Raw genomic sequence first — 16,376 nt, forward strand, 5'->3', positions numbered from 1 at the left:
AAACAAACAAAGAAGAAAAGGAATATGATTCCTCGTTGATGGCAGTGCTCGACGATAAGCTTATAAAGTAATCGAACGAAAATCGCATTTCTCACACGGAAACAGACTTGTTTTATATAGATATATATATATTTCCTTCCATCTACCAAAGTGCATATCATTCAACATTCATGTTTCATTTACGATGATATACGTAAAATATTCCCATAAATACGGATGTTACATTTATAAAAAGTCTACTATAATCTAGATATAAGAAAGAAAATTAAATAAATCAATTTAATTTAAGGATTTTCGTTAGATTCACTTATACAGTCTTATTTCAAATTCTTGTTAACAATTTGGAGAAATAATTGCTTCTTAAGAATGCTTGAAGTTCAGATATTCCGAGGATAATATTTCACTCGAAATTCGTGAATGAAATGGAAAAATAAAATAAATGTTTTTCATAGAAATGGGTGTCCGCCCTTGCTCCTCTCCTCTCCTGGCATGATTTAGTGCACTTGAATTACGCTCTCCCCGCTCGATAATTAATGTGCCCCGAGCAATTTGCATAATTAAAGCGTGAAATTCGCTTTATGCACATATAATCCACGCACAGGCACCGTTCGTTAATATTAAAATTAAAGAATAAAAAAATATAATTGCAAAAAAAAAAACAAAAAAAATGAATTACATACATATATAACCAGATTTAAAGTGATTAGAAGATAATATCAAATAATTTACTTAGATTTCATACAAATATTAACTTTTTTCTTCTAGAATATTCTATTGAAAACACAGTTAGTTTTTGAATTCACTCAAAATTTACAAAATTAATCAAAATAAACTTTTAGATACTAAAATATTAACAATAAATAAAATACATCTTGGAGATGGATAAAATTAAAGTTATTGAATGATATTTTCTTATTGGTGTAAAGGTTTTAGATAATATATTTTGTATATACGTACGTAAGATCGTAAGTTCGTAAATTCTGAAAACGAGAAGATGTAACTTTGTAGACGTGAATAATGTAGGCCAATCAAGCAAATTGCGTGGAAAGACGTGGCTCTGCATATTGTGTATCAAGTAGACTAGATATGTTGTTTTTCTTTTATTAACTTATTGATTTAACATAAGAAACGTAATTATATATATATAATATATATTCATTCGGATTGTAATATTTGAAATTGTTCGTTTTCTCTGTCGCCAAACGATAAAGGTTTTCTTTGTTTTTTTTTTTATTTCCATCAAAACTTTATTACAAAACATTGTAAATCGGGAGTTTTTTCTAAACTTTACAGACACAAAAGAAAGTTTATATATATTTTTTTTTGTAATTCACTTTATTTTATTTCTGTACATTTAAAAACAACATAAAAGTTTACTATATGTATTTGTATGAATGAATCAAATAAGAATTAATGTAATGTTTAATTGTAAAATTTATGTTTAATTATTTTATAGAGTTATATTATTGATGAAGTGTGTACAAAGTTATTGTATTTCGGTAATCAAACAAAAAGTTTGAAAAATGTATGAATTGATCATGTAAGATATTTCTCTATGAAATAGTTACCTTAGTTAGTCATGTAAATAACGTTCATTTATAAAATGTTTTGGGAAAAAAAAAATTACGACTAAAGTAAAAAAAATTAAACAAAACACACACAAACAGAAATTGGTCACGTAAGATATTGTTGGTATTTGTAAAGTTTTGCTAATTTAGTTCACATGCAGCTCCAGCTGAACTAGTTATATTATTCATGAAGTGGTGTATGTATGTGACATGAGTATAATAATAGCTGAGATGAATACTCCAACAACAACAACAATAAAAATAAATAAATTGTTTACATAGAGAATTCGTTATGCAACTGCTGAAATTGTGATCGTTTCTAAATAATTTTCTGGAAGTTTTATTTTACCTGCGAGATGGATGGGGATGGGGATAGTGCTGGGGTGTCTCATCGGAACCGCCCCATCAACCGCCGCAGCCAACTCGAAGAACGTGGACCGGATGCATCGCTTAAAAGTCCGTCCCCCACCTCTTCGAAAACTTCACTTCATAGATCGAAGCACTTGCGAAATCCGGAAATCGGCATCGCTTACGAAAAACAATACAAAAATCGTGTGTGCGGTCAAGCTGCGCAAAACAAAAAAGGGACGATTTCGGTGTTTGATATATAGAAAACCAAAAAAAAAACGAAGAGTGTTTGAAACGAGAGAGAGAAAAACAAATGACGAGAACAAAATGCCGCAGCTTTGGAAAATCTTCGATTAAAAAGTTACATTAAATTAATTCGTTTTCGGTACCCGGCGCATCCGCCGTTTCCCAAATTACGATCATCTGGGTATGTATAAAATAATTATGAAATAATGATAAGATATTAACAATAACTAATAACAATTAATAATCTAATTGCATTTTGCATTAGGGTTTATTATGAAATAATAACTGTCGGGATTTCGATCCTCATTCCGATAATTCCATTATGAAAATGCGTTGAACCCGAATCGGTAAGTCTGAGGAGGAGGAGGAGAGTAGGAGGAGGAGAAGGCGGCAACGTCGCGTGTTAATCAACATTTAAATTAGGTTTAGGTTTCCCAATTAAAACTTGGCTTAATGAAGGGACCGCAGCGGAGGCGGCTCGAACGACGCCCTGTATTTATCTCATCTTAAGCGAAAGAATGTATATAAATAAAAGACAGTAAAAGCGGCTATAACTGAATGTTGGAAAAAACAAATGAAAAAAAATATATATAAATATACAAACATAATAATACGACCTCGTATTTTTCTCTCTCTCTCTCTAAATGATGAAAGCAAAAGTGTCTCTTGAGAACAATCCTATCAAACGTTGTGTGCGGTATTGTTGTTCGGTGTTTTTTATTTCATTTCTCGTTTCTCTATTCACCGTACATTGTACAAGTTTATGAAAGAGAGAGGCTCATTCCACCGTGAAAATAATCAAAAATAAAAACGTTACGCAACGCGACTACAATCATTTATGGATTATTTTTTTTGTAGTTACCACCGACAACACACGATTTCGATGTAATCACTGTGCGCAGACCATTTCATAAACATTAGCACTGTTTCACTTGGCGTAATCAATCATTCTTCTGGTTTTCAGAACGTATCAGCATTCTTTTTGTTTTTTGATTTTCAAGATTTCACAATTGCTCATCTAATTGTTATTTTACAACAATTATAATTCATATTTTTATATGTAATTATATTATTTTTTCTTAAAAAAAAGATAATTTTTGTCGTTTTTTTTATAAATATAAATTTTCAATGATTCAACAATTTCATATTAATAAAAAATAGTAATAATTAATTGAAATTTATCATTTCCTATTAAAGAATTAAATAATTTCATTTAAATTAATAAATAAATATACAATCAATATTACATACAAAATACTAATTTAAAACATACATTCTCGACGTTGTATAATATACGATTTTCAATTATAACATTTATTATTAAAAGCTACAAAACAATTATTTGATTGCGGTGTGCATTTCCATTAGAGCAAACGTTTCCCCGCGGTGTTTATTATAAATATATATATTAAATTAAAACATTGTAGTAAATTGTACTTAGTTGATGCTTTCACCATCGTATATAAAAATATTATATGTGTATGTAGTATATACATTTTACGGTTCAGCCCTTTTAGTAGCTGCACGGAATATTCATAAAACTGTTGTTTCCCTCAGTTTATTTATTATTTTTGTTTTGTTTATGAAAAGACCAAAGGAGATATTAAACAATGAATTGCTCGAGGAATATGAAAAGAGAGGAAGGAATATTATTGCAAAGTCTGCGTTTCTGCGAGATTAAAATGATGAAACCCCTTTTGAGATCTAGTCTTCTTGTATTAATGCTTTAATAAGAACGCATTAAATATTGACGTTGCACTGTATTGTGTTGATATATGCTTCTTTTTTGTTGTTGTTGCAGTTGATGTTGAATCGTGCAGCATATTTTATTCCTTGGAATTCAGCCGAAAGATATTTATTGTACTTTACAACAATACGAGAAGATATTAAAAGGAACGTTTCGTTACAAATCCTCGAGGAATACGAGGAGATATTAAAATATATATATATATATATATATATTGCTTTATATAAGCTTAGATTTTAACATTTATTTTAAATAAATATAGTAAATGATTTTTAGGATTTATTACAATAGCTCAAATTTTATAAATATTAAAAGCATTTCATATTCTGTAATATTTCATTAAACTTAAAACTGATTTAAAAAATTCAGTATAAAAGTTTAAAAGGGTCAGAAAGACTTATGGTCGACAGCCCTTTGTAGCAATTCATTTTATTTTTTATACTCTTGTTATATTATGTTATTTTTTTTGTAGTATGATTTGTTACAATACATTTTATTATATATAAATAAGAAATATAAAAGAAACATGAAAATAGATTTATTTTTCAATTTAAAATTTCTGCTTGTTTTAAACGTTACATTGTTATGACTTAATTAAGAACGTTAATATTACGACTGACCCGGTTTTCGCTTCTTGCCGTTGGTTGCATAATGTTAATCATTTTTTTCCAAAAAAAAAAAAGAAGGGGGCAACGGAACGAAACGAAAAATTTAATTATTTTGTACGCCGTTTAAACGAAGTAAAAATAAAACGGGAAAAGGAAAAAATATAAGGGTGGAAACTTGTTCTTTAATAATAAAGTCCATTTCATCAACAACACAAAAAAAAACAGAAGAAGTAAAACCCTCTCTCTCTCTCTCCTTTTCACGTAGCCTCCTCGAATCCACTTAGTTTCCTTTTAATTGAAAACTTTGATCCCGAAATATCTTGTAACAATCTCCACCTTCTGAACCCGACTCTTGCGTCCCGACCCCGTTTTGTTTGTTTTTAGAGTGGCGTTTCGGTTACGCAAACGGCGAATAATTTGCGACCATTGTTTGGCGTGTGTCGTGTTCCTTTGCAATTCATACTAATTCAATTAGTGACGGTAGACGGTATCCTCTCACCTCGCTTTCGGACAACACCCTTCACAATGCATCCATCATCAAAGGCGCGGAATCGGGTTTCGTCAGATACTTTTCGAATGATGTCTATCTGTCTGTCTGTCTGCATCCTCGCTTTAATTGCCACTTCAATTTTCTGAATAAAACGAATATAATGAAGTCGACTCAACGCTTAATTGGATCAACGAAATCTGTTTTTGTATACGATAAAATATGACTGAATTCATCAAATTATGTTAGAATGATAAATACTCTTTATGTTTAATTCGAGTGAAAAAATCTATACATTTTTGTATATGAAATACTGGTAAGATGTAAATAATGAAAATTCTGTAATAAATATTCCTTAATTTACAATTTGTACATAAATGTACAATTAAACCACGATTCACGATTAATTAAACCAAGAAAATCTATATTTTTGTAAGATAAAAATGAAAATTTTGTTTTCTTATGATATAGTATCTTTTTTTTATTATCAGAGTTGTGGTGTAGTAGTTTATACACATATTAATCTAAAATTTTGTAAGAAATAAATTATAAAATAATTAGTTTAAAAGTTTTGTAAATATTATAGAATAACAAATATGAAATTAATTTCTAACTAATTGTATTAATCTTGTTTATTAAATAATAATTTACTAAAATATTATGTTTTATTATGTAAAATGTATGCAACTAATTAATATACAATTTAGAGAGAGAGAAAAGAAAAAAACGACCAAAACCAAATACATTTACTGTGAATATTGTCGCTATGAAGCTAAGTGCTTTATGAATATTCAAACTTGTGGAAACGTCGGTATATTCCATTAAATATGGGCGTTTCGCAAATCCACTTCCATCACCTAAAAACATTAAATTTCTAAAAAATTAATGGATGCACGTAGCCCAATACTAAATGCACCAAAAACTGTAATATTTCTAAAGTAAAAAAGTGAAGTAAACAAGTGATGAAATGATAAATATACATTCAAAATACAACTTTTATTGTAACTATTATTGCTGTTTTCATTTTCTGAATATAATTTGTAATTAATTATTGCGAAATTAATTACTTTGCTAACTTTCATGAGAGCGAAAACAAACAAGCGGTGATGCAGCGGGGTTAAACCGCGAGAAGTTGCCGAACGATATACGTCGGATGTAAAATTTTTGACTGTTTGATTACCAACTTTGGCGCGAGTTTTCTGGAGAGGAGGAGGACGAGGAGGAAAATTAATTAAAGAGCTTTAAGCCGCTTACGAAGACATTTAAAATCTCGTTTCGGATATGAAATAAAAACGGCAATGTTTATGGTAGTTTCGTGTTATGTAATTACTTCTGTTCCATTGCGTATCGGATTACACTTTTTTCTCGATTGTCAAAGTGTCCGTGTTTTTTACGTTTTTTTTTAGTTGCGCGTGTCTCTTGTAATGAAATTTCTTGAACCGAAGAAGAGCCGAGAGCGTCTCGTTCGGTGATGCAATTTACGCCCCTCCGAGTTTGCCAAATATCATCGAGCAATATCACAGTAAAAAGTAAATAAAGTAGAAATTCGTTTCACTTTTTTCAATAATTTAATTGTAGGCGTTTGCAAACAGTTTGCGTAATATTTGCTTTAGAATTGGCTGCAAAAGTTATGTTATTTTTTTTGCTTTTTTTTATAAAAACTTATGTAATCTAGATATAGGTAATTTGTGTGCTCAGTGTCTAGGATTATGCATGGAAAGCATTAATGGATTACACAAGATAATCTTGGCTTTAAAACCTCTCTGTTTTGTGTACTAATCTAGACGTTCATAACGTCGTACTAAAACTTCTGTTAAATTTACGGTATAAAAAAAATGTTCTTCCAAATATTCTATTCTATTTATAGAAAATAATAATTACATAACTTTATTTTAATATATAAGATAATTCAAATCTTATAACAAATTCAGATTCTGAGAAAATCACAGAAAAATGAAGACACTGCTCTTTGGAGAGATCATTTTTCATTAGCTGTATCATAAATTGTATATCTTGAGATATAATTAATAGATTCAATGGTTCAATTAAGATTTACTTGTAAATAAATGTAGAAGATATAAATATTGAGTATGATTATCAATGATCAAAATTAATTAATTATTAAAATAACAGAAAGTTGATTTTGTAAATAAAAGTATAGAAAGTTTAGGAATTGCAAGTTGCAGTTAATGCAATAACCTTCCGGACATGATTAATAATTAAATCACCTCTGCTTGTTCGTGCGTTTTCCACTCTCTTTCTCTGCCTCTCTTTCCCTTTGCGCTTCAACAACTTAATTAAAAAAACGTTTGCACTCCCAAATTGCCGAGGGATCATCGGACTCGAGCGTTAATTAATCAGAACTCTGCAGCAAACGAAAAGGAGGAACAAAACAAAACAAAAACATATGTAAAGAAATAAATAAAGTGAAAGTAAGAAAATGAACAACAACAACAATAACAAAGGAAGCGTACTTGTATTTCCCTATTTCATGATTTCGGGCGGGTCCTGTTCCCATTCATTAAACATAATGCGGTGGCCGCAGGGGTCGAACCGGCAAATGAACGGCGGTGGCAGAAGGACCTTTACCCTTTGCCCTCAGCAGAACCCAGTTCCTCCCTTTCCCCCCACATTCCATACATCTGAATTAATAACTCGACGCACTTAATAATGCAATGGAAGCCGTTGGATGGAAATGCCCACATTTATATGTTCCATACACAAGCTTCAATTTATCAATGGGAAAAACAAGGAAACTAAGGGAACGACGGATGATGATGATAATAATATTAAAATAGGGACTATATAACCTGAATTCCTGCAGCCGAAGGCCGCACTCGTAAACAACTGCAAATAAACATTTCGACGATTAGTTTAATTCCATTGTAAACACCGAACTGTTATTGCATTATTATCGATGATGATATTATTATTATTTTTCTTTGCTTGCTTTTTTTTTTGTCCAGATTATATTGATCATACTTTATTATACAAATACAAAAGCAGGACAAATAATGTGTGTGTGAGTGTTGAGTTTTCTCTTTTTGGTTCTCTCTAGTTTTATTTTTTTGGGAGGCCCAAATACGACAAAAATTTGAACCCTTTTGTTGCAAAAATATGGAATGTTTTGTGTACGCTCCCATTACATGGAAATAATCCCGCATAAAAATTGATTTACATTGTTGGTAAATACAATACAAACCTCAGGGTATATGTGAACAAAAAAATGATAGAATTTTATATAAAAAATAATATTAATTATATTTCATAAAAGATATATGTTTTCTAGAGATTTTCATTATGAAATACATAATTGAATCTTGTTTAAGAAAAAACATACATTTTGAAGAGATTATATACATAAAATACTATGTGTAATCATTACTATTGTAGAAATTTGGAATAATTATTGTTGAATGTTGTTTTTAAGAAAAAATAAATAAATTTTATATTGGAAAATTGTTATGTAATTCATACATTTGACATAAATTTGTCATTGACATAAAAATGCAAATTGTAATAATTATTTTTTATACTAGTATAGTGTTTCAAAGTTTAATCTATTTTTGTTAAAAGTATATTAAAAGTATATTTAATCCTTTATCAATGTAATAAATATATTTAATATATATGAAAGTGAAATAAAATTAACGAGAAACGAAAAATCAAATATTATTATATTATTTTTTTTTAATGAAATTTTAACAAGCTGTCAAACATTTCAAAATAAAATATTGAAGTACATTAAAAGATTCCCAAATCATCTCCGGATCAACAAGATTAAGGAAAGTTAGGAAAGAAGTAAATTGAAGAAGGTTAGAAGTGTTTAGAAGTTTTCGAACTAAACTTGAAGGAATTTTTAAATTCCATCTGAAAGGGTCGAAATCCTATGATTTATGCATATCTTTTTAGTTGTTTTTCAATTGATTTATGAAATTATTAATTTACCTATTTTTAGTGGCCTTAATTGAAAAACAAAATAAAATAAAAAATGTTTTCCAGAGCAACACACTTATTTGTAATAAATATCCTTCATGAATTAAACATACAATCACTGCATGTCTTTTATTTTTTCACCCTCGCTTACGCGGATGACCGGAAGCGGAATAAAAAGCACCTGTTCCGGTATGCACGGATTAAATGCGCAATGCGACGTCGTGCGAAGGGAAGCGAAAATTAAAAAAAAAAAAAACGAGAGAGAAATGAAAGAAAATGAAACTAAAAAAGTGTATATATTAAAACAAAAAAATATATGAATATATTAATGCGGGGACGGTGGTTAATTTATTGGACGTGTCCCGAAAATTAATTACGCCCCAAATAAATATTAATTATACGAAACGTTCATTCGCGTTTTCTTATCGTAGCAGTAATAAAACGGAACCCCTCAAAAAAGAATTAAATAAAATGATAAAAACGAAAACGCGCAGAATTGTGATAATATTAAAAAAAACGAGGTTACAAATTCGTCAACTAATATCAATGATATTAATTAATTTGGATGGAACAAGTGGGAAATTCCATTGTATTAAGTATATGTCATAAATCCGAGGATCACAACAGAATCCTACAGACATATATACATTTTCATTTCTCGCATCTCTTTCCATCGTGCATTTTCTTCTGGTAGCAATCTTAGTGAGAGGTTCTGAGTTACCGAGTAAAATGAACGTAAAATAAAAACGAAACTTTTCCATCGCATTTTTTCTCTCTCTCTCTCTCTCTCTCTCTCTGCATTCTCGAGGATTTTCCAATTCGAAATTTTTCATTATTTTAATGAATACATAATTTCCATTTTAAATTAAACGTTTCGTTCCGAACAATTGCGCGCTCGATTCGCAACGTTTTTGTTTAACAATTAACGTGTGCGAATTTCATTTTCAACAAATTCAATAATAATAAAATCCAAATAAAATAATTGTTTTTTTTTAATTCTTCGTTTCATGAATTAAGTTGAAATTTCTTTCCTATATTATATTCGGTATTTTCAATAAAATTATTTTAAAGTTTAGGAATTAAACATATATCTGATAAAATGTAAAATTAAGAAAATCTAATATTTTTGCAGAATTATTCATATTATAATAATAGTTGTATGTAATTTATTATTGTAATAATGAAATTCATCTCTTCTTTTTTTATGAATGAATGTAGAAATTCTTTTTGTGAAATGCAAATTCCTTAAATACAATAATTACTGTATGAATCATTTATGGTTGACTAATATGAACATCGCCTGTTTTATGACGCGCATGTTGTGAGCAGAACAATGCGTAATATCTCCGATTAGAACCTTATGCAAAATGCCGTTCAAATACTTAAAGAAATTCATTTAATTTCATAAAGTTTTTTTTTTAACAAATACGACTTTGTATAATTTGTATTTCAGTCTATGATCATTAGCACTAATATGTTTTATTAAAATTGATATATTTTTACGAATTTATATGAACTTCAGGAGCTGAAAACTCTTAAATAACGTTCAATTATATTTCAAAAGCTGAAAATGAACTGATTAATAATAATAATACATTATAAATATACAAAATGCACTGAAATACTTTCAAAAACTTATTTTTTCGACAATACTTCAGACGCTCATAAATTCATGTTTTTTATAGGTTTTATTTTGATTTTACTGAAATAACTCTTACTCTTTATGAAGTGAACAATACGCAATGTTTCGAATTCAAACCTGACAAATATTATGTAAAAAATACAAATTTGTTAGTTAAGAAATCTTATATATTTCACGCTTTATGAAGTGAACAATGCGTAGTACCAAATATTATGAATAAAAATTAGTGTATAAATTATTATACGACTTATACATTTCAAAAGCTAAATTCATTATTATTTTAACTAATTATGACTTTAACAATACTAGGTTTCGTGAAGTAAATACTAAAAATGTTATTAAAGCTTCAACGAGAATTTAACAAAGTTTATTTATTTTACTACCAAAAAAAAAAAACTTAAGTCTGTGTATATTTCGGAAGCTGAAATAATATTATGCAAGTTTCAATAAATATAGTTGAACAAAGCTTTGTTTACTTTTTACTACAGCAATTAAAATATTGAATAATTATAACGCTCATATTTTCAGATTTTGTGTTATTATCAATGGGTAAAATATTGATTTTGATTATGACAAATATTGTATAAAGTTTTAGTTAACGATGTGTATTTTCATGAGCGTGACTAATTCGATTATTGTGTTGATCATGTTTTCAGGCTTTGTCTATCACGGTTTCAAAGCTGAAATACTATTATGAAAATAGTACGAATTTCAGAAGCTGAATTAATCAAGTCTACGTCTTTCAGCATAAACAATTGCGTAGCATAGTAAAGATCACGTCAACGGGAATAAACAATTACTAATTAGCGGAAGATAAACAAAAAAAAAACGGAATATGAATTAATTTCGAAGCTGCGGACATTTTGTCGTCGTATTATGTTTTTGTTTATCCCTGCATGCTTTTTGTATAGGTTAGTTTACGTTTTGTTGTTGCTGCTGCTGCTTCAGATGTTGTTTGTTCTTTTTTGTTGTTACTTTTGTACCGTTTTCTGTTGATCAATAAATAAAAATGTATAACAATTTGTGTGTTTCGGTGTCTACTGCACTGCACGAGGACGCCTCGGGGCTCCGACCTTTCGCACGATCGCGTCTGTTCTCGCGACGGGACGACGCATGGGGACGTCGCGACGCTCGGACACGGACTAACTTGGGACATTGCGGAGCGTCGCGACGTCCCGCATCCGACGACGCGTCGTTCGTTCGCTCGTACGCCCTGCGCCGTGACATGCGCCCACATAAATTCAACCCCGCATCGAAAAAAAAAACAAATAATAAAAATAATCCAAACAAAATAATAAATGTACGATGCGGAGAGAATCGTGTAATAGTCAACAACGAAAAGAACGGATGGAATAAACAACACGAAATCGTACTTCGTAAGATATAAATATCCAAACTTACTTTATTAGTTTTCGGAAAATTAAGTAAAATGTTAATGATCATCTAATTTAATACATATAAAACTGCAAAAAATCGCATGCTTTTAGATAAGAAACTGTTATTGCAAATATACGTGACTAGAATGAAATATTCCTTCATACAATGCACATTTCAGCAGCTTTATTTTTCTTTTCATTATTTGTAAATATTCTATGAGATATTTTACTAATTAAGCATTGAAAATGTCTATAATAATATTTATAAAAGTATTTTCAATTGAAATGTAACATGTATTCCATGGCTAATTAGTAATAGAAACAAAGAACATCAAAAGCTTTCGGTTCAATATATCGTAGGGATAATCACAAGTTAATCTAGGCAATACAAAGAGACTAAGCTCGATTCAAATATAAATGGATTTAATTTATAAAACAGACTGAATGGAACGCTCCAATCCACCGGCTTTATAATTATCAATAGAGAACTAATTTATTGAACTATAAATCCATATTTCACAGCACGTCACAGAAAAAGACAAACCGACACACTGGAATCTCTTCAATTAAATACAGAGCATTTGTAATTAACGATGTTTCAAAACTCAAAGAAACCTGTATTCACTTAATTGAAGTGGAAATTGAAACCGTCAGAGGCAGGAACGTTAGATAAAATTACTTTGAAAAAAAAATAATAATTAAAAAATAAATAACGCACGTGGCGTACAATTGACTTTACTTGAGAAGGAATCGTTTCTTAATTGGAAACAAATCACAGATTGTGTAACCTCATCCTTGTCTATTGCGAAGACAGGTGTCCGGTAAACACGCCTCCTTGATATACAGGAGAGGAATGAAACAACAAAGAAACATTTATAGTAAAAAGAATAGCAGAAGAAGGGACACAGTAATCCTCTGAAGTACAATACAATGTCTTCTTGCGCTAATTACGGCCCTCGCGTAAATCTAAATTAAATTCGCGTGGCAATTAATTATACGCATTATTTATTACTGCGCAGATTGCGACGTGTTTTCTTCTCCCGTGAATCACGTTTAACGTTGCTCTAATCTCTGCAGAGAACTTCAAAGCAAAATCGCAAAGAGACTTCTTGGGTTTTGCACATTTCCAACCAACTACAATCATAACATTCTAGTTAATTAATCTTAGCTTCTTCTTTAACTTATATATTTTGCTCAATTATTTGATAGAAACATAAAATTAAATCCCAACAAAAAAAAAATTATTTACACAATACACAAAACAAATATACCAACTCAATTAACTCACCAATTATGAATGAAAACTTTCAATCAGCAATTTACCAAAATCAATAAATAATTCAATTTATTTCGAAGAGATGCACGTTTGAGCACTAAACTACAAATTAATTACAACTTATGAAAATAATTCTTTCATACTGATGAAAACTTAAACACACTTTTAAACAATATACCGAATAAATAACAATGAATAATTTGATTCAGTTGAAATATTGATGCACGTTTCAGACACAAACTAAATCTACTAAAATAGACTTTATCTCTAGCATAGATTTTTTTAAACCATTTCTACACGTTTTATTTACAGATAACAAAATCAAAAATTTCAAAATTATTTATAAATCCATCATACATTTGAATTTGAACAATTCTTAAATTTAATAAAAATGTATAAGAAATAATAAACACTGAGCTACTTGAATTACCTGCAAAATGCTACAATAGTTCATTTTATTTTTTTATTTACGTGTTCGTGAAAAGTAAAGAAAAAGCGAAACTGCTGCAATCTTAATGGAAATCTGTAAGTGGGTTTTCGGTTATATAATTTATTTTCTTTATTTTTTTGTCAGTGTTTGCGAATGTTTCCGAATTTCGGTGCCGATGAGACAGACAGTTTATGGTAACAGCAAAAAAATATATATAGACAAACTTCATGGAATGTTTTCCGATAAAGATCGCAATTTATATGTTACGAAACATCCTGGTGTAATTTTCTTCTGTAAAATCGATAGTTTTTTTTTGTATTCTGTAATTTTGTTACATTTCTTTTAAATTGTCTTTAACTTTGTAGATTGATACGTTTATTATATTATAACTAATTTTATCCACGTTAATATTTCATATTTATTTTTATTATTTAATTTATATATTTTTGTAAAGATTTTTCTGATTATTTTCTACTTTTAATACTGTGAATGTATCAAAAGTTGTCTCAATTGATGTTGATAGATCTAAATTCAATAAGTAAATAAATATATTTGATAGGACAACGTACATTTTCTTGGTTGTTTTTTTTTCAATGATTATTTCTGTCAGCAAATAAGTTCCCTATATTTTCTAATAATTTTGTTTGTAAATATGATCAAAACATATGATGTTTTTATACAAAAAAAAACACTTTCCTCTCGATTTCTTAAATCCGATTCAACATCTGAATTAAGTAGAAAATCCGGTCCTATTTAAGGGAAAGCCCGGATTTGGATCAATGGCCATTTTGGGGTTTCCTTTCCCTCTTCGCTCCTGCAGTTATACAATTATTATCGCATCGTTGGGGGGTTGAAAAGGTTTCATGAGAAAGGAAAATCTTAAAGAAAGAATGGCAATAATACACACGTAACAATAATAGTGAGAAGCAAAAGGACTGAAAAGAAAACTTGTGTGTGTGTGTGAGGAAAACTTGAAGTTCAGCGTATAGGTCGAGTGTTGGTCGTGCAGATAACGCGGAGACCGCGGCAATTAAAAATATGCATAGATCGTTGAAAAGCTGCGTGCAACGACGACAAAAATAATAAAAAAATATATAAGCGAGGGTGAATACGACAGATCTTTGATACATGCGGATTTGCGTGTGTCGGACGGAGATGGAACGATGAAAATGCAAAACAAAAGAACAGCCGACACACAATCAGGGCACACGCAATACATTAACAAAGTGCTAGGGGAAAAAAACCAGAGATATGTGTGTGAGAGAGAAGGATGGAGATTGTGTAATGGGGGGAAAATAAATGAAAATAAAAAAATAGGTGAAAATCACGCTTCATTAACAATTCCATGACTTTAAAAAAAATATAATTAAATTAAAATAATAAATAAATAATAGTTTTGACTGTGGAAGAATAAATTAAAAAAGAAAAAACGATATGAAAAACGATGTGAACAACAAACGGGAATGTATTTTCGAAGTGGAAATCTGTAAGTCGTGTAACGATAACAATGGAATAATTGTATTCGACGAATGTTTCGATGAGAATTTGTATTATTTGTTAAAAAATAAATATAAAATCAAGTTTTTTCTTTTTATATACTAAAGAATCCTAATTAATATTTATTAATTAACTATATTAATATATTGATAGTTTTTCTTTCAGTTTATTTGTATTTTTTTATAACATGAAATTGTCTTATTATTTAATATAGAAACATCATGCATTTTCAATTTATTTTGGAATTAGTTAGTGCAGTTTTGTTGGTTCATCGTGCGCACGTTATGCACATGCTTTAATCATCTCGTAATGAATATTTTATTTGTACAGTTTTTGTTCCACTTCGCTCTTTCTATCTCTCTTTATTATTATGTCAGCTGTTGCCCAATGCTCGTGTTCTATAAATAATGGAGGGATGCCCTTTCTACGTCCAACTATACCACTACAATTGCTCATATTTCCTTCATTATACTTTATTTTTCGTGTTCCGACCGCTGTTCCATACCTCCATAACGTCCTCCACAGTTTATAACTACATTCTTCAAATGTTATTGCCCTTTTTATCCCCATACAATCAAAATGTTATACAATAATAAACATATGGAAAAAAAATCGAGACGTCTGAATTTCAGTCTTTTCTTTCAATATCTGTTGTACAGGTTCATTTCAATCAATATCTCGCTAATTTTTTTATGTCATAGTATATTTAATATACAATCGTATTCCTGCAAACATTAATTAAATCTAATGGCGGTAGACTTTTTTTTTTTTTTTGGTAAACTTCCCAATTGAAGTTTTTACCATTATATTCTTCTGTAATTTGTTGGTTGGCTGCCGCCTTGTAGGTTAACTTCACTGAATATTTATGTGTAAGTTTTTGATGACTAAATAAGAAAAGAATATACGTTGACCTATAAGAAAAATCCATGATAATATTTGTGTAACGAATTAAGATGTTTGTTTATGAGGATTTAATATAAATTGCGCAGTGCGATGTAAACATATTTGCGTTCTCTCCGCAAAGATTACGTAGTTTTCAAGGGTTTTTGCACAGGATAATTGTGACGTTCGCAATCATGGAAATGGCAAACAAAACGTAATTACACATTGTTTGCTCCTAAGTACAGAAGATAAATGATAATAATAAAAAAAAAAAGGTACAATCCGCGTAATCCTGTGAGGTTGTAAATTGAAGAAGAGAAAATAAATTTAAAG

At 29.6% G+C, this 16,376-nt stretch overlaps 1 protein-coding gene across 3 annotated transcripts in view; it reads right to left on the reverse strand.

The window, feature by feature from the left end:
• The window catches only part of LOC108567365 (eye-specific diacylglycerol kinase), a 57,797-nt gene that overhangs the window by 29,482 nt on the left and 11,939 nt on the right, over positions 1-16,376 (reverse strand). For 2 of the 3 annotated variants that reach the window (XM_017927784.1, XM_017927791.1), the window contains exons 1-3: positions 11,504-11,539; positions 1,918-2,135; positions 958-980 (exon numbers count right to left, since the gene is read on the reverse strand). The exons of the other annotated variant lie outside the window; for it this stretch is intronic. In XM_017927784.1, the coding sequence (XP_017783273.1) occupies positions 958-980; positions 1,918-1,960 (66 nt within the window). In that variant the 5' untranslated portion in view covers positions 1,961-2,135; positions 11,504-11,539. Of the gene's footprint in view, positions 1-957; positions 981-1,917; positions 2,136-11,503; positions 11,540-16,376 lie in introns of those variants that run through there. 3 annotated transcript variants of the gene reach the window in all.

Source organism: Nicrophorus vespilloides, unplaced genomic scaffold (genome assembly GCF_001412225.1).
Source record: "Nicrophorus vespilloides isolate i.1.1-1 unplaced genomic scaffold, Nicve_v1.0, whole genome shotgun sequence".
Classification (NCBI taxonomy): Eukaryota; Metazoa; Arthropoda; class Insecta; order Coleoptera; family Silphidae; genus Nicrophorus; species Nicrophorus vespilloides.